At 44.6% G+C, this 21,953-nt stretch overlaps 1 protein-coding gene across 1 annotated transcript; it reads right to left on the bottom strand.

The window, feature by feature from the left end:
• Positions 1-182: 182 nt before the first annotated feature.
• Positions 183-21,918, bottom strand: DNAAF1 (dynein axonemal assembly factor 1). The gene is made up of 12 exons (XM_090261105.1): positions 21,639-21,918; positions 17,554-17,689; positions 17,017-17,108; positions 15,050-15,271; positions 14,745-14,911; positions 11,717-11,838; positions 8,573-8,739; positions 7,313-7,579; positions 4,700-4,803; positions 2,944-3,000; positions 1,426-1,792; positions 183-538 (listed from the first exon to the last, which is right to left on the bottom strand). Exons 1-12 carry the CDS (start codon positions 21,796-21,798, stop codon positions 435-437), a joined length of 1,965 nt encoding a protein of 654 aa, XP_090117231.1. The 5' UTR covers positions 21,799-21,918; the 3' UTR covers positions 183-434.
• Between the last annotated feature and the right edge of the window lie 35 nt (positions 21,919-21,953).

The following is a 21,953-nucleotide window of genomic DNA, read 5'->3' as shown; positions in this document are numbered from 1 at the left end:
AAGTTCTGTAGCTCTGGGGGAAGATTCTGCTTTCCTGTGAGGAAAATGCCCACTTTAATTTCACGGGATGCCAGGATCTGGTCTAGGTTTCTAATCACACGCACGAGGAATGGTCTTATCTCAGCATACGTGATCAAATGGCTGAAATGTGACTCACAGCTATTAAATAACCCAACAGCAAGTTATGTGAATGCTGAAATGTTTGTAATGTTACATTTATACAACTTAAACCACATATAACCGTAGGAAATGGGTTACGTTTTGAGAACAAGGAACACAGCTCTGCCCAACACTTGCAGGGCTTAGAACGCAGGAGAAATGAGTTGCATGATTGGCACACATCACAGCCAAGGCCCCAGAGCGCTCTCAGGAATTGCAGGAAGGAAGGGGATCCCAACCCAGGGGGTGACCTGCACCCAGCTGCTGGCTCCCTGTCAGTCCAAGCCAAATTCAATGTCTTCCTGGTCTCCTGCCTCAGGCACTGCGGGCCCTTCAGGCTCCATGTCAAACCGCACTCCATCCTTCCCAGTGCTGTTTCCTAAAGAGGAAGGAAGGTGATCAGTGTTCTTGGGAAGTGTCATCCCCTCAGTTCTTCCCACATGTAGGCCTTGAGTCAACCACGCAAGCTAGCGTCAGAGGGAAACCTTGCTACTGAAGCGTCAAACGAGCAGGGGTGGTCTGGGTTCAATAGATGCCCTTATTTGTATTCCCAAGGCAGCTGCTGGACAAAACCTCCAGTTTGCTTGTTATCAGTTAGCACTAGCCAGCTTCCTCCAGAAGTGCATCTCCCTGGTCACATGCTCAGCCCCTTCCCCGTCACCAGGCCAGGCTGATATGTCACATTGTGGCTTCATCTGTCCCACCCACCACGTGCTCCAGGCACTGTCCCTGCCTGGCGAACCTCCCTGCCCTGCCAGCACCGTCACACGTCATGTATCCTGATGCTGGTCCTTCACTGTGGAGGGGCCACAATCTCAGCCCTGCTGTCGCCCTCGTTTGTCCCACATTCCCAGATCTGGCATCACCGGTCCCTTCTCTCCCTTACAAGCTTGGTCTGGGAAAGGCTGAGGACTGGGATGCTGGGGAAGGGAGAAAATGCAGGCCCTCCAGCCCTGCCTGCAGCTTCTGAACAAGACTGCTGAAATCCGCACGGCCTTCAGCAGCCAGGAGTGGGAATGGGCTGGCTCGGCAGCTTCTCGGCTCAGGCCAGCAACCAGAAAGTGGCAGCTTCAAAGGGGTGTAAAGTTGGGAATGTGATCACAACCATCTCTGTGTTTAGTTGTGAGTGACCCTCTCCAAGAGCATGGGATTCTTGGGGGAAAGGCCCAGTTGGCTGTCCTCTGCAGCGTTCGGGTGGTCAACAGTTCATTTCCCTCACTGCCAAAGCTTTTGACCCCTGTACTCTTGAGAGTAGGGTGGCATTACCTGGAGGAGAGGCCAAAAGTAGGTCCCCAAACCGATCCTCACTGGAAGAGGGTGGTACAGGGTCCCCCTCGCAGGGTGGGGGTGTTGGTGGTTGGCCTGAAAGCTCGTCATTGTTGAGCTCCTGAACCAGGAGGCGTGGGGACTTGGTGTCCCTGCTTTGGGTCTCCAAATCCCTCTTTTCTGTTTCTTTAAATATGTGAGTAAAGGGCGTCTCGGCTTTCCTGGAGGTGTCCTTGGGAAGTGCGAATATATTTGAAAGGGTGTCTGTGGATGTGTTTTCCAACACTGGGAGTGAGGTGTAGTCCAGTTCAGGGTCACTGTCATCACTCAGGCTCGAGATGGTTGTAATCTTTGGAAAGTACATCTTCTGTAAAAAAAACAGAAGGTGCTGCTTTCACAATAGTCATTCTAAAATGCGCAATGCTAATTCCACTTTTACCTAGCACGAACTATTCTATTGCTACACATGAGAAAGGGCTAAGGGAGCAGAGCATCCTCCCCTTGGAAAGTTGGGTCTCGGGATAGTCACCCTTAGCCAGCCATTTCTGATCCCCAAAGTTGTGGTGAGCTATACAGCCACCTCTGCATTTCTTTCTCACCCTCGGTTGGGTCTCCATGCTGCCCATTCTGTTCTGGCTGCACCTCCACCCTCCCAGGGCCCTGAATGGGCTCAATCTCTGAGTCTTGGCCTCTGGCTGGCATACACCTAACCTGAACACCTGGACTTAGCCCCCTTGGAGGTCAGGCCCCATGGGAACTGTGGTCTCATGTCTGTCCCTTCCTCAGTGATGAGGTCCTGCACAGATTATCCTTCCCTCTTCTGCAAGGCCCGGGTCTCAATAATGCTGGAGGCGGGAGGGCCAGGTCAGGTTGGGAGAACTCTCCATCGTGCCTCATACAGTCCTTCCTCCTCCCTTCCCTTCCCTCTCTCTATATTGCTACAGTATGGACATATATAAGATGAACATATAAATACATCAGAAGGGCAGATAAATGTTAGGTAATTGTGTGAGTACATAGTTATTAAAAATCAGTGCTAGCCCTGGCCAGTGTGGCTCAGTTGGTGGAGCATCATCCTGTAAACCAAAAGGTCATGGGTTCAATTCCCAATCAGGGCACATGCCTAGACTGTGGGTTCAGTCCCCAGTTGGAGCATGTACAAGAGACAGCCAATTGATGTTTCTCTCTCACATTGATATTTCTATCCTCTCTCTCTCCCCATCTCTCCATTCCCCCATCTAAAATCAATAAGCATGTTCTCGAGTGAGGATAAAAAAATAATTTTAAAAAATCAGTGATAAAATACGTTCAAGAAAACCCCCGTGGGTTAATCAAAACCTTCAACAAGTAAGTAGCAGCCAGCAGCTACATTTCCTTTGCAAAGGTGACAATACAGGGGGTGTGCAGTTCTTTAAGCACAAGCATTCTACTTTTGAATTAAGGGGATATGCTTTGTAAATGACAAGAATGGAAAGGAAAGGGGAATTATGCTGATTTGGGGAAAACCGGTGTTATAACCTTGTCCTGGTCTTCCAAAGATTCGCCTGTTTCAGCATCTTCTAAGTCAGGTAGGTCCTGAAAGAGCAAATGAGCCCATGTCACCAGGAGGGTGTACACACTCTGAACATCGGGTAGGTGACACAGATGCAGTGAAGGAGGCCTGAGATATGAGCAAGCAAAGCATGGAGGGGAAATAGGGAATAACCCAAACCACTCAGGCAGCTCCTTGTACACTCACAAAACACACATGTGGCTACTTCAAGTATCTGGATCTGATCAGTGAGTGAGATTTGCAAGGTGTGACCCATTTGAAGATTTCCCACATCTTTCTCCCCTTGACTTTGTCATTAGAGAAACAGCCAGGTTATCTGGGGAGACATGATGGGGCCCAAACCAAATGCACCTTACAGGTACAAATTGGTCTCAGGACTATGTGATGTAAGTATATTTTGGACCTCCCCAATACCAGAAGGGCTTTTATGTTGTGTTTTGGTGTCTTTATCTTTAGCAACTGGTCCAGCACGTGAGGCAGGCAGCACCATGTGGTTAGATGTGTGAACTTTGGAGCCAGACTGCCCAGGCTGGTATTCCTTCTCCACTGTTGCCTAGCTGTGTAGCCATGGGCAAGTGCTTAACCTCTCTGTTTCTCAATTTCCTCATCTGCAAAATGGGGATGAGAATAGTACCAACCCCTCGGAGTTATTGGAAGGGTTAATCAATCAATACAAGATGTATTGAGAACAGTGCCAAAGAGTAGGAACAATAAGTATTAGCTATTAGCTGTCCTGTATACAATCAGTTCTCAAATGTTAGAGATTATCGTCCAGTTTTTGTTTCTTAGTATATGTAGACCCAGAGAACTAGAGACCCACTCAGTTTGTCTTATTGAGCCACATGAAATTGTAAAGTTAGAAATGAAACACGGTTTAGAAATTGATCAAGGAAGTGGGCAGGGGGCAAAGTTGCACCCATAGGTTTAAATGGAAGGAGATCACTCATGGGCAGGGAAGCAGGGCTGTTCTTCCAGGTGAGCAGAGGGAGCACCAGCTGCCTACTAGGTGTGAGGCTAAAGGTGGGAGAAATGCCTCCCCACTCCTTGCTTCACCAAACTCCAGTTCCTCTGTGTGTGTGTCAAAATGTGTGCATTCTCATGGTTCTCATTCCTTGGGCAAAAGCACTTAAGACATGAAAACAGGAAGAGCTTCAGGAAGGAGAGGGTTCATTAGGCTGCGATCTGTAATAAGGTCAGGAAGCTCCTCACTGAATGGGCATCAAGGGACCAGACCATGGACAGCCACAGCAGGAAGCTGGAGCAGCCACAGGACAGGAAGATGGCATCAGCCTCTCGCTGGGCAGATCTCCGTAGATTAGAGGCTCTAATGAGAAAATGTAACTTTCTCAACCATTATGTATAAGGCTAGCTGGACAGAATGGCTTACTGGTATAACTTCTTTGGGGAAAACAAATCAAGAGTTTTGTAGAGATAGTTCAAGGGAAATCATTTGGGCTAGCACTTTTGAGTCTTGAATGTGCACATGTATGAACAGCAACCCCCTCCCTCCCCCCCCTCCCGGGAGATCTTAGAAAAATGTAGATTCAGATCAGTAGGTCTGGACGGGGCCTGGGATTCTGCATTCTAACTAGCTCCCCGGGGAAGCTAAGCCTGCTGGTCCAAGGGCCACATTTAGGGGAGTGAGGATTTTGAAGGGCTGTATCTGATCACCTGTTTCACCAGCTATAAAACAGACACGTCTACATGCAACTATTTACATACATCAATGAAGAACTTCTCCTCTGTTTCCAGCGTAATGGTTTCCAAATCTTCATCAAGTTTTGTACCCGATGTACTCTCAGTGGCCACAGTCTTGGAAACTGATTCTAAGGAACAACAACAAAGAGTCATTAATCTTAGAGTTAGTTTTATAATATAATAGTCAGATCGACAAGGCCAAGGCCAAAGTGGATTCCAAGAGAAGAGGAAGGACAAAACTCTCCTGGACCTGAAAGGCCAGTCCCTGTACAGAAGCTGTGAGAACCCCTACATAAGGATGGGGTTATATCTAAAGAGAAAGAACAGGGAAAAGGAGAGAACTACCCCCTTCTGGAGCCTGGAGATGACTCAGATGAGATAGAAGTGCCAGACAGGAATCAATGCAGAATAGGCAGGAACCTTGGAAAAGCCATGATTGATGGACAAGGAGAGACTCAGTAAAGGCAACAGCATCGAAGGGCCAACGGAAGCCAGAGAAGAGGCAAGCTGGAGAGTCAGGTCTCATTGCTCCTTCTGGAAGGGCTGAACGCACCACCTTCTTAGACTGTCTGTCCCTCAGTGCACATGCCCCTCCCACTGCACAGGCATTAGGGAGACCTGTTAAACCATCTCAGTGTTGCCTAGGAAATAAGTATGGAATCCAGATGAGCTTCCTCTTCCTCCTCCAGGCCTCCAGGCCCCCACTTTTTTTTCTTTTTAAAAAAGATTTTATTTGTTTTTATAGGTGAAGGGAGGGAGAAAGAGAGGGAGAGGAGCACCCATGTGAGAGAGAAACATCAATTGGTTGCCTCTTGTATGTACCCTGATTGGGGACCAAACCTGCAACACAGGCTTGTGCCCCGACCGGGAATCGAACCAGAAACCTTTCACCTTTCAGGATGATTGATGCCCGACCCACTGAGCCACCACTTTTTGGTCAGGGCCCCCACTTTTCAGTCAGGGTTCCCACTTTTCAAGCTTCCCAAGGCTGTATCATCAGTCTCATGGCTTCAGTTATTACATTGAAGATAAATGGCCCAACTTTTCTCATTACACACAAGTCCAATGTGTCCACCCTGAGTACTGGCCATGTCCAGCTTGATTCAAAGGGCCACTTTGGAGCACCATTTAGGATGAAACACGGAAGTAGGCAGAGGGCATCTGTGGTTGCTATTGTGATGACCGACCCCAGGCCCAAGCACGCTCCACCATTTACTTGCTTTGCAACTTGGAGCAAGTTACTTCACCTCTCTGAGCTTCAGTTTCCAACTCCAAAGAATGCAGTAATGCACCTGGCTCATAAAGTTGTTGAGAAGGCTAAACAAGACAGCCTGTGAGGCTGTGGCCTTCACTGAGTGCCCATACCTGTTGGATAAGTATGGAGCTGGCTTTTGTCTCAATCAATAGCATCTGTTAATTACAGATGCTGGAGTTAACACACTCCTTTTGAAATGTGCCCTTTGTTCTGTGAGGCAAAGGCTGGTTTTACTCATAGAAAACTCTGTTGCAGCTTCAAAGTGAAAAGTTACAGGACAGGGAGTGATTATGCAGGAATATATGTAAATCAACACCCAAGTTGGCAGTTCTAGGTTTCTCCCAGACAGTAGGGACTTCATTCTGGGAGAACTTCTATTCTGGGCCAGACCAGGAAAATCCCCAAACAGACCTCAAATACTTCTTGGGCTGGGGGCAGAATGATCCCTGTCCCCTAAGGCCCTATGGACTGGACAAGTTCCAAGTCTGGCTCTTCCTTGCCAATTTCACAGCAATAGGGCAGCATCCCAGACAAGTCTTGGATTTCTCTGTTAGTTGTGAGGACCTTGACTAGAACCTGCTGGGGGTTCCTTTTTCTAGATCTGTATCATCCCGCATGGTAGTCAGGGCCACGGATGGCTACTGAGTGCTTAAAATGGGGCCAGCACGCCTAAGGGACTGAATCTTTAATTTTATTTAATTTTTAAATTTATTTTTATTGGGTTTTTTTCCATTATCATGTATTCCTCTTATACCCTCTTCCACCTCCACCCACTGCCCTCCCCTCTCGCAATATAACTGTTTTTATATTTAATTAAGTTTAAAAGCTGAAGCAGTTTAAAACCACCCACTTCTTTTAGTAGGACTTTATTTCACTTTTGACTGTTGAAAAGTTAGCCTCTGAATTATGAGGTGCTGTTTAAGTGTCAAATACATACTGGATCTGAAAACCTAGTGCTCCCCAAAAGTAAAGTATCTCATTGATAATTATTTTTCTTTCTTTTTTTTTTATTGTTGTTCCATTACAGTTGTCCCATTTTCCCCCATTGCTCTCCCCTGCCTCACCCACCTCCCCATGATAATTTTATATTAATTTAAATTTTTATATTTTAGATATAGTGGGTTAAATAAACTATATTGTTAGTGTTTCCCCTGCTTCTTTTTACTTTGTTTAATATGACTATTAGAAAATGTAGTCATGGCTCCTGTTATATTTCTGTGATCAGCACTGCTCTAGATAATGAGATGATCTTGTACTTTATGTTATAGAAACAGCCACCGGAAGTGGAAACGCGCCCCTGGGCCCACAGATGCCTGACTCGGAGGCTGCGCTGCCAGGAGTGCTGCCCTGAACCAGCATCCGTGCTGTTCTGATCACATTACCTTCCGAGGTAGCTCCCAGGGTTGCTGGCTTGGGGGCCTCAGCTGGGCGCGCCCTTTCTGGACCCTGGTCTTCAATCTCTGCATTGACATCTGCAGGCAGCTCCTCTAAGAGACTCAGCTTTTCTGGGAAGAGCTCATCTTTGGCCTCGAAGCTCTCCTTGACAAGCAGCTCCATTTTCTGCTGCCTCTCTGCGTCCTCAGGAGGCTCTTCCTTCCCTTCCTCATCGACATGCCCGTTCTCATTCTCATCTGCTGCTGGCACCTCCCCTGGATAGGAAAACTCCAAAGGTGAACTGGGAGATGTCCTAGGAGGACAAGGGTGTCTGCAGGTCACCTGGGGACATGTAGCGAACTGCTGAGAGGGAGCCCAGGGAACTGTCAGGAACCAGTGAAGAACTGCCCCCAGGGGTGTTCATCTAAGCAGCGCTTTTTAACTGCTGAATAAACAGAGCTAAATGTCACCTTAGCTCATCCATCTAATGGAACAAGACACAGCCATTAAGAAAACAATGCAGGGAGTTCTTATGAGATACACGTGGAAGTACATGGGTTTAAGGGCTATGATTCTACCTTTACTTTCAAATGGTTCAGCAGAACAGGAAAGCATGTGTGTGAAAGTGTTAAAAACCATCTGACCTAAAGATACAACATAGCTGTTCATTTCACTGTTCTTTGAGCTTTCCTCAAAATTTTAAAAATATTCGAACAAAAAATTGAGAAAAGAAAAATCATGCTGTAGGAGAAAGTCTATTTTATGGAAAATATATTATGCTAATTCAGAAGAATAGGCAGAAAGCAATACAATTATGCCATTTTTCTATAAAACACATATGTGTTACATGCCTGGGAAAAGCCAGGAAATACCCACACTAAATATTGACTGGTTCTTGCTGTGATTATGTTGTTCCTTGTGCTTTTCTGCATGTAGCATGTTCACATTTTGTCATTAGGAGAAAAGCAATAAGTGTCATTTAGAAATATACATGGGACTCCTGTTTTTCTGTGGTATAGAATAAGGAAGGGGCGTCGTCTTATTTAGGTGCCCTGAGCCCCATCCCCAGGATCCCACGGGCTTGCATCAGGATTGGACCTGGACAGGCCCAAGACTTGCTCACTCACTAAAAGCCTCTATCAAATGCTGGCCAGGGGCATCAGGTCCAAAAGACCCCACCAATCCCAGAGATGAAAGACTGCGAGTTTGACAGCAAGGATTTCTAATCCAAACAGAGCTCTGGGTGCCCTGTGGGTCTAGACGCAAACCTTTCTCTTGACTTTCCTTCTGCAGCTTTCTCTCGGCAGCCCGCCGCTTGATCATCGCCAAGGCTTCGATGCTGTCTGTGATCCTTTTCTTTTCTCTGTTCTCCCACTGCTGTCTCTCCTCTTTCTCAGCTGCATAACCTCCCCGAGCCCAGGCCTCTGCACAAGCTCTGTTTAGGAGGATTTTAAAAAGAAGCAAAAACCAGGGAGGTTTGAATTTTCACAGGTTAAAGGTCAATTCAAAACATACACTGTCTGACTAACCTTGTTCATTTTCCCCAAAATGAAAACAAAGCCACAAAGGACACGTGACTGAAAGGACAGCAGTTAACATATGTACATTTTAATCTTCAAATTTGAATGGTTTGCAAGCCTTCTAGATATGATACCAAAAGCACAAGGGGCAAAAGAAAAAAGAGATATTGGTCTTCATCAACATTAAGAATGTTGGAGGACATTCTGATGGCTGCCAGATGGGAGGGGGTGTGGGGGAATGTGTGAAGAGGTGAGGGGGTTAAGAAGTACAAATAGGTAGTTTTCAGAATAGCCACGGGGATGTAAAGTACAGTATAGGGAATGGAGAAGCCAAAGGGCTTACACGCATGACCTATGGACATGAATGATAGTGGGGGATTGCCTGAGGGAGGGGGGGTGCTGGGTGGAGGGGTGTAAAGGGGGAAAATCAGGACAATTGTAACAGCATAATCAATAAAATATAATTTAAAAAAGAAATAAAGTTATAAATTTTTCTCTAAGTACACACACACACACACACACACACACACAAGGGAGGGGGCAAAAAGTCTGGACACCTCACCAAAAAAGATATATAATGGCAAATAAGCATATGAAAAGATGTTCAAGTTCATATGAGATTAGAGAAATGCAGAGTAAAACAAGATACTACGAGGCACCCATTAGAACAGCTAAAATTCCAAACGCTGTCAGCACCAAATGTTAGTGAGGATGTGGAGCAACAGAAACTCTCATTCATTGCTGGTGAGAAAGCAAGGTGGTGCAGCCACTTTGGAAATAACAAAGCTACACATAGTTTACCACACAGTCCAGCAATCCTCCTCCTAAGTATTTACCCAAATGAGTTGAAAACAAATGTCCAAACAAAGCCTGCACACAAATACTCATAGCACCCCTAGTCACAAGAGCCATAAAGTGGAAACAACCCAAATGTCCATCAGCTGATGTGTAAATCAAATGTGGCATATCCAAGTAGAACATTACTTTGCAATATTATTTTGGAATTACTGACTCCTGCTGCGATGTGGATGAACCTTGAAAACATTATGCTAAGTAAATAAAGCCAATCAAAAAAGACCACATACTATATGATTCCCTTATAGGAACTGTCTAGAATAGGCAAATCCAGAGAGATAGAAAGTAGATCTGTGATTGCTAAGAGCTGGGAGAGGGGGAATTCGGAGTGACTACTAATGAATAAGGGTTCCTTTTTAGGGGAATAAAAATAGTCTAGACTTGATTGTGGTGGTGTGAATGTACTAAAAACCACGAAGTTGTACAACTGTTCTAGGGGCTGGGGTTACATTACAGCAGGTAGCTTAGGAGGTGATATTGCTCTCTGTTAGAGCTGCCCTTTTATGGGGAAAGACGGACCCTAAACAAGGGAACAAGCATGTCAGAGGCTGTTGTATCCCTAAGAAAAGAAATCAGGCTGAAGAGACACCAGGAGGAAAAGGTGCTACTTGGGTAGGGTGGTGGGTCATGAAGATCTTAATAAGACAATAGGTGAGCAGGCACCTGGCAACACCTGTGATGTGCATCCTGGGCAGAGAGAAGAGCAAGTGCCCAATGTGGACTAGCCAGTGCGTGCTGGAATCAGGATTCAGACACAGATGAACCTGGCTCCTCAGCTGGAGTTGTGCTGCACTGTGCAGGGTAATGGGTCTCGCTGTGACAGGCTTGCCTCCTGTCCCTGTTTACAGTGTCTCGCTGGTCAGTGCTACCCCAGGGTGGGGCTCAGAATCCCCAGCAGCAGCCAAGCCCATTGGTTCACTCCTTTGAGCCCGGTATCTGCTCAAGTCTCATGTGTACTCACAAGGACCCTGTGGTTGGTATAGTCCCCATTTCCCAGATGAGGGACATAAGGCTCGGGAGCATAGCGAGCCCACCTAAGGGGACATAACGCTTGGCTGCAGAGCTAGACTTTCAAGTCAGCACGCAAGTTCCACTTGCTCTCCCCTGTCACCACCAAGGCTGGGGACCGGGGGAACTGGGGGCATGCATCTCTGACCAACTTCTCAGAAGCAGGTCTTCTTGTTTTCTCATCTAATTGGAAGGGAGACTCTCACTCCTACTTGAAATATGTGTTAGTTTGACTTAAACTTGTGAGTTCAAGAACATATTACCAGCTACATTTCTTTTTAAATGTTGTATCACTTAAAATTCAGATTTCACTTTCCGTCAAGCTATCTACATGACTAAGGTTTTGTTCTAAATTAGAGTAAATAGTGATCTCAATTAAAAGTACAGATAAAATAGTGACAATACACATGGTCACCCCAGGTTTGTGATTCTTAATATAAAAAGAGCTCTTATGAATCAATAAGAAAAATCCCTCCCAGAATAAAGGCAACTGGGGGGCGATCATGAATGGAGGACTCAGAGAGTAGAATACATGTTTGACAAAGATGGACAATGTAACGGACCTTGTCAGTTATCCAAAAATACAAATTTGAAAGGAGACACCAGCTTCACTCACCAATTCACCTGGCCATGACTTCTTTTACATGGCAATGTTTGGTGAAGCTATAAATTGTTACAAAAGTTCTAGAAAACAATTAGAAAATATAAGCACCTTTAAAAAGGCTTAGACCACATTCTTTGATCCAATAATACAACTCCTTGAATTCCATCCTAAGGAAATAATCAGCAATGAGGTCGGAGACTTCTGCACAATGATATTTATCAAAGGGTTATTTTTAAGAGCCTATGAATAAATGTTCAAAAAGAGAGAATTTTCTATTATGAATAATTGTATAGCCATTAAATCCATTTCCAAGGAATTTAATGATGGGTGAAAATGCTAAAAAATCAGAATTTTTGAGAAGTTTAATAAGCATGCTCAACTATTACATATTAAAATGTGATCACAAAGGCTTTTCTCTTCCTTACCTGTCCTTTGGAAAAACAGGTCTATCATCCAGGAATGTTAAGTGCTTTAGTCGAATAGTGACTGTCCTTCGATAGTTAGTAATGTTCCTAATAACTGGGTTTCCCATCAAATTCAGGACACGCTGTAAGCAAACAGGCAGAACCAAATTAATTACTAAAAAAATGGATGTGACTTAAATATTTAACATGTGCTGTTCTCTAAGGATAAATAAAGAGAAAGTGCCAACATCACATCCTGGTGACTATTAGTGAAGCCAGATGGGTGTCATCGTTTTTGTGCCACCAGAACTGTCCTGATAACAGGGCAGCCTTTCTTTGCCTGAGCTTCAGATCCTTGATCTCACTGCCCTTGCAGAACAATATTGTAAGCCTTTTCAATCAGCTGTGATTACAGTAGTTTTGCTCACATAATCTCTCTGACTGGAATTTCTCTCAGTCGAATTGATTGTTTTTTCTCCTTCCCAGCCAGCACCCATTTTAAGAAAAGTACACAGTGGCTAGACAGATAAGAAGCAGTGACTCAGGGGAAAGGATGGCAGGTGTCCACTTATCTACTGCAAGGACCTTTCTCGCCTGGCCCAGGCCCCCTAGAGGTCTTGTTGGTATCAGGTAAGGGAAGAAAATAGTCAATGACAGCATGCCATCCCCAGTCTTTAAATACTGTCACCTCCTCGTCTGCCTGTGAAACTCAAAGGAGACAAACAGGAAAGGAGACCTGTGGGTGAACCATTGAAAACTGGTTAAACTGATGAAATATTTTTCATGTCTAAAGTAGGTTTTGTTGCTGGAAAAAATAAACATATCGTGAACTAGTTAGTGTAGCCTTTCCCTAACTTCATTCTCATATTGCGTTCACTGTTCTGGTCATATTTTTGAAAAAGATTTTATTTATTTTTAGAGACAGGGGAAGGGAAGGAGAAAGAGAGGGAGAGAAACATCAATGTGCCCTGACTGGGAATTGAACCAGTGACCCTTCGGACCCTTTGGTTCGCAGGCCGGCGCTCAATCCACTGAGCCACACTAGCCGGGGCCTGGTCATATTTTCAAGGGGCCTGTCCTGCGGGGGCTGGTTTGGTGGGAGCAGCATGCTCTAGGCACAGGCACTCAAGGGGGGCATGGGCTGTGGAGAACATGAAAGCAATCATAAAACAAACTCTAAGGCAGACTGCTTTTGTTATGGGCATGATATATTGAAGTCCTAACCCCCAGCACCTTAGAATGTATTTGGAGATAGGGCTTTAAAGAGGTAAATTAAAATCAAATGAGGTCACGGGGGTGGGCCTTAATCCAATATGACTGATGTCCTAAATAAAGGATGTCTAATAAAGAGAAGAGATTGGGACCCAGGCATGCGCAGAGGAAAGACCATGTGAAAACACAGGGAAAGGATAGTCAAAGAGAGAGGCCTCAGAAGAAAACTAACTGCTGACACCCTGAGCTTGGACTTCTAACCACTAGGATTACGAGAAAATAAATTTCTGTTGTTCAAGCCCGCAAGCCCATGGTACTGTTATGGCAGCTAAGCGAGAAAAAAACATGATGACAATACAGCTTCATATTATCACCACGTGCTAGCAATTCTAGTCCTTCATACTACTATTCTCTGCAGATTATTCCTGAACTATTTTTCTTTTGATTGACTCACCTTTTCCTTATTGATCCACGTCCTAAGCAGTAAACAGTGAACTCGAGGGCTTTTTGTGCTATTTTAAATGTTTTTCCTAGTACAAATGGCAATGCATATATCCTAAAAAGCAAAGAAGCCACCAAAAGCCAATGGGGTTGAGTCAAAAGGACACAGGTGTCACCTGGAGGGGTTGTCACTGGCCAGATGATGGGAGCATTTGAGCATCCAAATTAAAATGACAGAAAGGGTTAAATCATATCAAATAGTGTACATATAAATCCAATGATACTGAAAAAAGAAAAGCCCTTCATTGACACCATTAATTTGTTGCTAGGTTCCTGACTCACTTCTCTGAAAACTGATAAGTAAGAAAAAAGCAGCAGCGGCTTTTTCTGTGTGGACTGTTACCAGTACAGTTCGGATGGCACAAAAACAATGACATCTGTCTGGCTTCACTAATAAAGTCATCAGGACATGATGTTGGCACTTCCTTTTCGTTTATTTACTCTTAGAGCCCAGCACATGTTAAATATTTAAATCACATCCCTATTTTAGTTGACGAGGGAAAGTTCTTCTCTGTTGCAGCATGCCAGCTAAAAAATGCAGGAGGAATAGGGAAGTAGAACATGACCATCGTGCGGCTCCTAATGAAACAGGCCATCTCGGTGACGACTATCAGTGGGGTCTTTACAATGGCTTGGTCAGGCTGATAACACCTGAACCCACTAATCAATTCAAAAGCTACAAAAAGAGAGACCACTAGGTACTATATTACATGCCCCATGATGCAATACAACAGCACACCTCAGCGTTAAATATTGAACCTAGGTCTGATGCTCCATTATCGTTCACTCTGCTAGAAATACTGGGTATAGCAGTACATGTTAAATGACACCATGAGGATGCCATCAAGCAATTCCAGAATGTGGCACATTGCCAGCGGAAGGACCCAGTTTCTTTGGCAGATTACTAGGGAGGGGGGAAAACAGAGAAGGGAAACAGTGAGAGATCCGGATATTAGAGAGACAAATAATCCAGATGAGATGCGTGCATCTGGTTTGGATTTGAACAACCCAATGGTAAAAAAAAAAATGCATTTTTAAAACAAATGGAGGAAATTGAACATGGTCTGCCTATTAAATGTAGTTATCACAATACTTAAGATACAATAACAGTACGTTATGCTAAAAAAAGGTCTTAGCTGTCAGAGATGCGTACTAAAATATTTGTGAGAGGAATAATATAGCATCTGGCATTTAAGATACTCCAGCTAAAAACACAAAGAGGAAAAGAGTGTGAAAGGAGGGAGGGAAGAAGGGAAGGAAAGGAGGGAGGAAGGAAAGGAGAGAAGAGATTTACTACCTAAAGAACATTAAAATATGTGAGTTTCATGTGTTTTACCAAATCAGGCATGTTCTCCAGAATGCTCAGGATTTCTGGGTCACTCAGCTTATTGTGGGAAAGATCAAGGACGCCAAGTTTCAAACACTCCTTTAGGTGCTGGACGTCTTCCACCGTCTCTAAGTGATTGTGGGCTATCTGGAGCGTGTTCAGGACCGGCAGACAGGCTGGAAGATGAGGTCAGGAGTAAACAACAAAGGTATAAAAGCGTTTTTCGCGCATCATGTGAAACTGTAGAGCCTCCCCCCGGGGGAAAGCGGTGGACATAACCGCATTTAGAAAGACCAGTGGTGGGGCATTCTCACACAGGTTTTCAATGCTCTTGATGTAATTGTTGCTGAGGTTAAGAGCATCCAGTTTCTGCAGAGGTTCCAGGTTCTCGATTTTATGAAGCAAGTTCACTTGCAAGAAGAGGCAACGCAATTCGGTGAGGGCCTCCAGGTTCTCGATTTTCTGTATTCCGTTGCACTCCAGCCAGAGACAACGCAGCCCCGTGTACTCTTCCAAGTTCTCAATGCGATCAAAACCTAGTGAGAACGAGGTGTCGATGAAGCTCCTCCACACACATAAGAGACACAAGAGTCACACTTGTTTTCGCCTGCCTGCCTAGCATCCACACCTCCTCTAGTGATGGTACTGCTACTTTGGTTTGAGGAACACCCCTCTTTGACATTACCCCATGGCTCTCAGAGTCACGACGATTCATCCTAGACTGGTCATGCTTAGACAAGCAGGGCCAACTTGGATGAATCCCGGGGAGTGTGCCCGGCTCCACTGGAAAAAGGCAGTTTTTATGTTGGAGTGGGCAGCTTGACAAGGGGGCGTCTAGCACTGCAGCCCCCACTTTCCCTTCATGGGTGAAGGTGAGGATTGACTTACTTGAAATGAAACAGAGGAAAAGAGGGTCAAGAAAAGGAGAAAGAGAACATAATAAAGATACATTATGAGCACCAGGATGTAGCTAAGCCCGAAGCTAGTGCAAACTGTGCATCTTGCTTTAATTCATTGTTCAGTTTTATAAGCCAACTGGAAAGTTAGCAAAACAAACAGTCACAGCTCGACTGCGACCTCATGAGAGACTCTGAGCTAGAACCAGCCAGCTAAGTCACTCCCGGATTCCTGGCCCTAAGAAACGATACAATGTTAGAGGACGAATTTAAATTGCTATGTTTGGGATAAGTTGTCACGCAGCAGTAGATGGCACGCGCCCATCTCTCCCCCACCTCTTCTACTTCTCTGACTGCTACTTCATCTAGCCTCCTGGGTCTTCTTCTTCCTCCTCCTACCTCTTAGATATCGGTCCCCTGGGATCTGCCTTCCTAAGACATCTCACCGCTATGCCTGGACAGCGGATGGAGAATCTTGAAGGGGACAAAGTGGTGACGAGGAGACTAGCTGGGAGTCGTTCCGCACTGTTAAGGTACTTGTGCTGCTGGAGTCCTTGGTGACCCTCCCTGGTCCAGCAGTCCTCACAGTGGCTGCACCAGGACACAGAGGCACCTTCTCTGCATCCCTCTCTGTGTCTCTAGCACTGAGCAGTGCTAGGCCCACCGCAGGCCCTCAGTAAACACTTACTAAGTAACCTGAGGGCTGACAAGGCATGTGGCCATCCCCAATTCAGCCTTGATCGGGAGTTATCACTCTTTATCATTGCAAGGAATACCCCTGTCTATGAACCCAAACTTAAGTTTATATACGGCACTGGGTGCCAACTGAGCCCTTGCAGTTGCCACTGTTTCCGTCGGCAGCCGTCCGTCTCGAGAGACGATGGTGTAGCTTCTTAAGAGTCTATCTGCACCGCCGAGAATGGCTGTGCAGTCCGACTCGGGAGTGACATGGTATCTGTCTCCTCCCGTGTTGAATCGACATCTTGCGATGACGCTGGAGTGTTCTCTCCAGTGGAGCTGAAGCTACAGAGCCTGGGCAGTTTACCTCTGCATTCTGAGAGGCACCCTGACCCTCACCCTTTGTTTTCTACACCAGTCTTCAATCCCTCACGATGAGCTGCTGGCTTGAAAATTATGAAGTCTTGGAAAAATTAAATAAAAGATACCAGTGTGTCTTCCTTGTATCCACAGAGCCAGTGACCCTTTTACAAACTCTAAGGTAAGACTTTTTTTTCAAAGAAATATTATTGTTTTCCCATAAACCCCCACTGAACTCTGAAACTTCTCCTTAACTGTAATGTGAGAACTCCATGTGACCCTGCAGGTAATTTCTGATACCACCAGAATTTTTCCGCCTGACTGAGACACCTCTACCAGATCCTCACCTTTATAGTGTAAATACAGCGTATCATTCAGTGCTGGGGTAATATAAAGCTTGTGTTTCTTGCAGAGTTTTTGCAGGAATGTTTTAGTCATTCTGTGAAATGAAAAACATGAACAAGAAATTTATTTGAGTTTGTCAGCTCTGAAATGTATTCCAAAAATTCTTTCCACATTCATTCCTTCCCCCAAATCCACAAATTAACTATCTTAAATTCTTCATTTTTTTGTATAGCTTTCAAGTACTCACCTAATATTATTACTTTCAGCATTTTAAAACATTGCAATGCATGTTCTAATAAAAAATACTTTTAATAGTGTTATCAAGAACTATTGATGTTTCTCTCTCAAGGCCAGGCATTAAAGTTTAATAGTTGTGGGTAGTTGTGCCACAGAGGCAGGCTATCTTGACTCCACTACTACAGACATTGGGCTATTTAACCTCCATGAGCCTCATTTCCTTACCATACAATGGGGTTATTACACCACCTATCTTACTTGGCAACTGCGCTGTACCACACCCAGGCAACACGCCCACCTACCTGGGGCCATGATCTTCCTTGTCATTGCTTCGCTGTGCTAAGCAACCGTCTGACCTGCTATCACCACTCTGTTTCTGTTCACTTTCGTAAGATGTGTCAGAAGAACTTGGGCTTGTTTCCTTAGGATCATTAAGTTCTGTAAAATTAAGGGATTAGTTCTATTGAGACCAAGAAATATATTTAAAAGTTCCCCCAATTTCAACTTGATTACTAACATTCCACTTAGTAGTATGAAAACCAGTACTCTTTAAATGTATAACAATTTTTAAAGGACTATGGACATTTTCTTCTAGGTAGGTCTTCTGTAAAAGCTCTTGTACAGGTGCACAAGGAGATGTGTACAAAGATACTCATTTCTGCATTATTTGTAATAGCCAAAAACTGTTAATGGTGCAAATGTCCATCTGTAGGAGCTAGTTAAATAAAACGATGGATTATTATTCTGCATTGGAAAAGAATGCACTGGAACTACATCACCAATATGGCTAATTCTCAGAAACATACACGGAGTGAAAAAAGCAAGTTTCAAAATAAGCGTAAGATGTACCACTTATATAAACTAAAAATACACAAACCAATGCTATACATTGTTTAAGAACATTGAGAGAGAGAAGTGATTGAAAGAATCCATACAAAATTATAGAGGGGAAAGGAATGGGACTAGGATGGGGGGGCATCAAGTTTAGTTAAAATGTATGGTGATGTAAGATGATTTGACTAAGGGTGGTGGGCACACAATGCAATATATAGATCATCTATCATTGAAATGTACACTTGAAACCTATATAAACTTTTTTTAAAGTATATTTTACTGCTTATGTTGTTACAGTTGTCCCAATTTTTTTTCCCTTTTCTCCCCTCTGCCCAGTACCCTCCTTCCCTTCAGCAATCTCACCCCTCTTAGTTCATGTCCATGGATCATGTAAATAAGTTCTTTGACTTCGCCCTTTTCTATATTATTCTTAACTCCCCCCTATCTATTTTGTACCAATTATGCTTCTTAATCCCTGCCCCATTTCTTCCCCTTCCCCCTCCCAGCTGATAACCCTCCAGGTGATCCCCATACCTATGATTCTGTTCCTATTCTGGTTTGCTTAGTTGGATTTTGTTTTTATTTTTTAGATTCAGTTGTTGATAGTTGTAAGTTTGTTGTCATTTTAACGTTCATAATTTTGATCTTCTTTTTCTAAAGTAAGTCCCTTTGACATTTCATATAATAATGACTTGGTGATGATGAACTCCTTTAGCTTTACCGTGTCTGGGAAGCACTTTCTTTGCCCTTCCAGTCTAAATGATAGCGTTGCTGGATAGAGTAATCTTGGTTGTAAGTCTTTGCTTATCATCACCTTGAATACTTCTTGCCTGCAAAGTTTCTTTTGAGATATCAGCTGATAGTCTTATAGGAACCCCTTTGTAGGTAACTCTCTGCTTTTCTCTTGCTGCTTTTAAGATTCTCTCTTTATCTTGAACCTTTGGCATTTTAATTATGATGTGTTTTGGTGTGGTCCTCTTTGGGTCTAGCTTCTTTGGGACTCTCTGTGTTTCCTGGACTTGTATGTCTATTTCCTTTGCCAAATTTGGGGAGTTTTCCTTCATTATTTTCTCACATAAGCTTTCAATTTCTTGCTCTTGCTCTTCTCCTGCTGGCTCCCCTCTGACTCGGATGTTGACACGTTTAAAGTTGTCCCAGAGGTTCCTAAGCCTCTCTTCATTTTTTTTCAGTTCTTGTTTCCTCATTCTGTACTGGTTTACTGTTGTTGTTTTTTTCTTCCTTATGTCCCAAACCATTGATTGGAACCCTGGTTTCTTTCCCTTCACCATTGGTTTTATGTGGATTTTCCTTCATTTCATTTAGCACAGCCTTCACTTCTTCCCTTACATTTGCCATACTTAAGCATATCTGTCAAGCCTGTGAGCATCTTTATCAGCAGTGTTTTGAACTCTAGGTCTGTTAGTTGGCTATCTCCTCATCTGTGAGGTTGGCTATCTCCTTATCGCTTAGGTATCCCACTGGAACCTTGATCCATTCCCCCTTTTGGACCATACTTTTCTGCCTCCTCATCTTGACAGGCTCCTGTGTTTTTTTTGCCTCTATGTCTTAGGTAGAGCTGTTGCACCTGTCATGTTGTAAAGGGTGGAGCCTTAGGTATTCGTCAGTACAGGGCGACCAATTTCACCACATTGTGGCACCTTATGTGGGGGAGGGGTCTGAGAGGGAACAATGCTGCTTGCTCAGCACTTGCCCCTTTTCCAGGCACTTCTCCCACTTCCATATGGGACTGGCTCCTCTCTAGCTGTTGCCCTGGCCATTGTTCCCAGAGTGGGTGGGTCTGCAGACATTCTAGGACTGTGCAGGTCCTTTAAAAAAGTGACTCTGCTGAGAGACAGGCAATTTCTTCCTCCACCCCAACCCCCACTGGTTTGCACAGTCAGAAGCAATGAGGCTTTATTTTCCCCAGCGCTGGAACCATGAACTGTGCAGTCTGGTCTGGTTCTGGGAGCGCTTCCCAGGTGTCCCTTCTGACTTTTTAAAACATGTGACTGCACTTTCCACAGGCCTGCAGCCGCTGCTGCTGCCACCACACCGTGTCCTCTCCGTCCCGGCCTTCGCTCCTCCTACCTGTCTGGATGAGTATTTCTTCTTTGTGTCTTTGTTTGTTGTACTTCCATGCAGCTCGATTTTCTGGAACTTCTGTTGTCTCTAGTTTTGAGGTAGTTGTATTCCTTCTCAGTTGTGGAAGGAGGTGCAGCATGTCTGTCTAGGCCTCCATCTTGGCCGGAAGTGGAAACCGATATGATCTTATTAACCAATGTCACCCCCATAAATTTAATACAAAATTATCTGAAAAAGACTTCAAGTGAATATGATACAAATATTAATCATTTTCAGTTCTTAGTGGTGATGCATGGGTATTTGGTATAATGTTCTTTGTTCTTTTAAAAACGTTCTCAAGAGGAAAAACCACCGAAAGAAGCAAAAATAGTGGAAATGAGAGCATTCAAATGCAATTAATTTTTTTAAAGGTCAACCAAAATTGGCCAATTCAAATGCACTTAATCGTAAGGGTCGCTGGCTTCTGTTCTGTGTATTTGTGAGGTCTTTTGAAAGAGACTCTATCCTCCTTATGTGGAAATGGGTCTTACGCATGCCCATTTCCCACTGCGTACAAAGCCCACTCACAAGAAACACCAGCTAAAGGTTTGTGAAATAAAGAATAGGTGCTTAAAATATATAATTGCTTTGTTATATTAATAACAACATTAGTAAATGGCCCACTGTATAACAGAAACTCTAATTATAATGATCCCTGCTTGCAGAAGAGGAGACTGCTTCATAGAGAGGTTAAGCTCTTTGGCCAACAGCCATAAAACTGGCCAACTGCAGAGCTGCCATCTGAACCTAGGGTGAGTGGCTTTCCACAGAACAACATGGCTTTCCAATAGCTCCTCATACAGGGCTTGCCTGGATAGTTGATGCTCAAGATCCACTTGTTGACTGGGTTCAAAGAGGAAACACAAATCAAGTAGTTTCTTTATATAGTCACTAAAAGGTTTCCCTTAGGGCCCCAAGTCAAGTGGGAGCAAAGGCTGAAATCTGTCTTCTATGTCCATTCTGGGAAACTGGCAGTCACCTGCTGACCCCAGAACGGTCAGCTCTTCATTTGCTCTCTCTTTCATGAGTCAGGCATTGGACTAGACACTGTGGATTCAATTAAGATGTCCTGCCCTGGCATCTTTTGGTCTTACATGGTGATAGCAATGAAAGGGCAAAGAATGGTGTGTTAGGTAAGGACTTGGGCTCCGGAGTCAGACTGTCTAGGCCTGAGTTTCTTTTGTTATTGACTGGCTGAAGGTAATCTGTTTGAAGCAAGTTCTATAACCTCCTTAAGTCGCAGTTTCCTCATTTGTATGAAATGGCGGTAACAGCACGGCTCAAATGCCGTGAGCGCTTGGCACGCATCCTTTAATAAGTGTGGGCTGCTAGTGCTATTATTGTAATTATTGCTGCTGGCTGTGAAGATCAGGTATGTGGTGTTGCGCGCAGCCCATCGCCCCCCTCGCCTTCCCGGGGTAGAGGTCAGCACCTTCCTTGTGGCTGCCTAGGCCTGCGTTCCTGTGGTCACCTGCAGACTCTTCCACAACTAGAGCCACACCCGGCTCCTGCGCGCAGTCCTGTTTCTCTCCTCCGTCCGCTGTGGGCTCTGAGACCTCGGGGTGCATGCTTATTCCGGAAACACCTAACATCCCGTAACAATGGCGAGACCCGTTTTGTATGGTAGCTACAGCCCCTAGCCGAGCCGGGGAGGTCTGGGTTTCCTTCCCAGTCAGCCACTAGCGTACTTGTCTTCCGCAGCTTAACGCTTTCTTGGTCTCCAAGGCAACCGTTGCACACACGCACT

Source organism: Furipterus horrens, unplaced genomic scaffold (genome assembly GCF_987537825.1).
Source record: "Furipterus horrens unplaced genomic scaffold, mFurHor1.1.pri manual_scaffold_13, whole genome shotgun sequence".
Classification (NCBI taxonomy): domain Eukaryota; kingdom Metazoa; phylum Chordata; class Mammalia; order Chiroptera; family Furipteridae; genus Furipterus; species Furipterus horrens.
This window is presented reverse-complemented; position numbering and strand designations above follow the sequence as displayed.

Coding starts and splice junctions, on each gene's coding strand:
- DNAAF1 (XM_090261105.1), bottom strand. CDS start 21,798: ATGTTAGGTGTTTCCGGAATAAGCATGCACCCCGAGGTCTCAGAGCCC. Junction 14,912..15,049: donor CAAGAGCATTGAAAACCTGT/GTGAGAATGCCC, acceptor CTCATCTTCCAG/CCTGTCTGCCGGTCCTGAAC. Junction 539..1,425: donor ACTTTTGGCCTCTCCTCCAG/GTAATGCCACCC, acceptor CTTCCTCTTTAG/GAAACAGCACTGGGAAGGAT.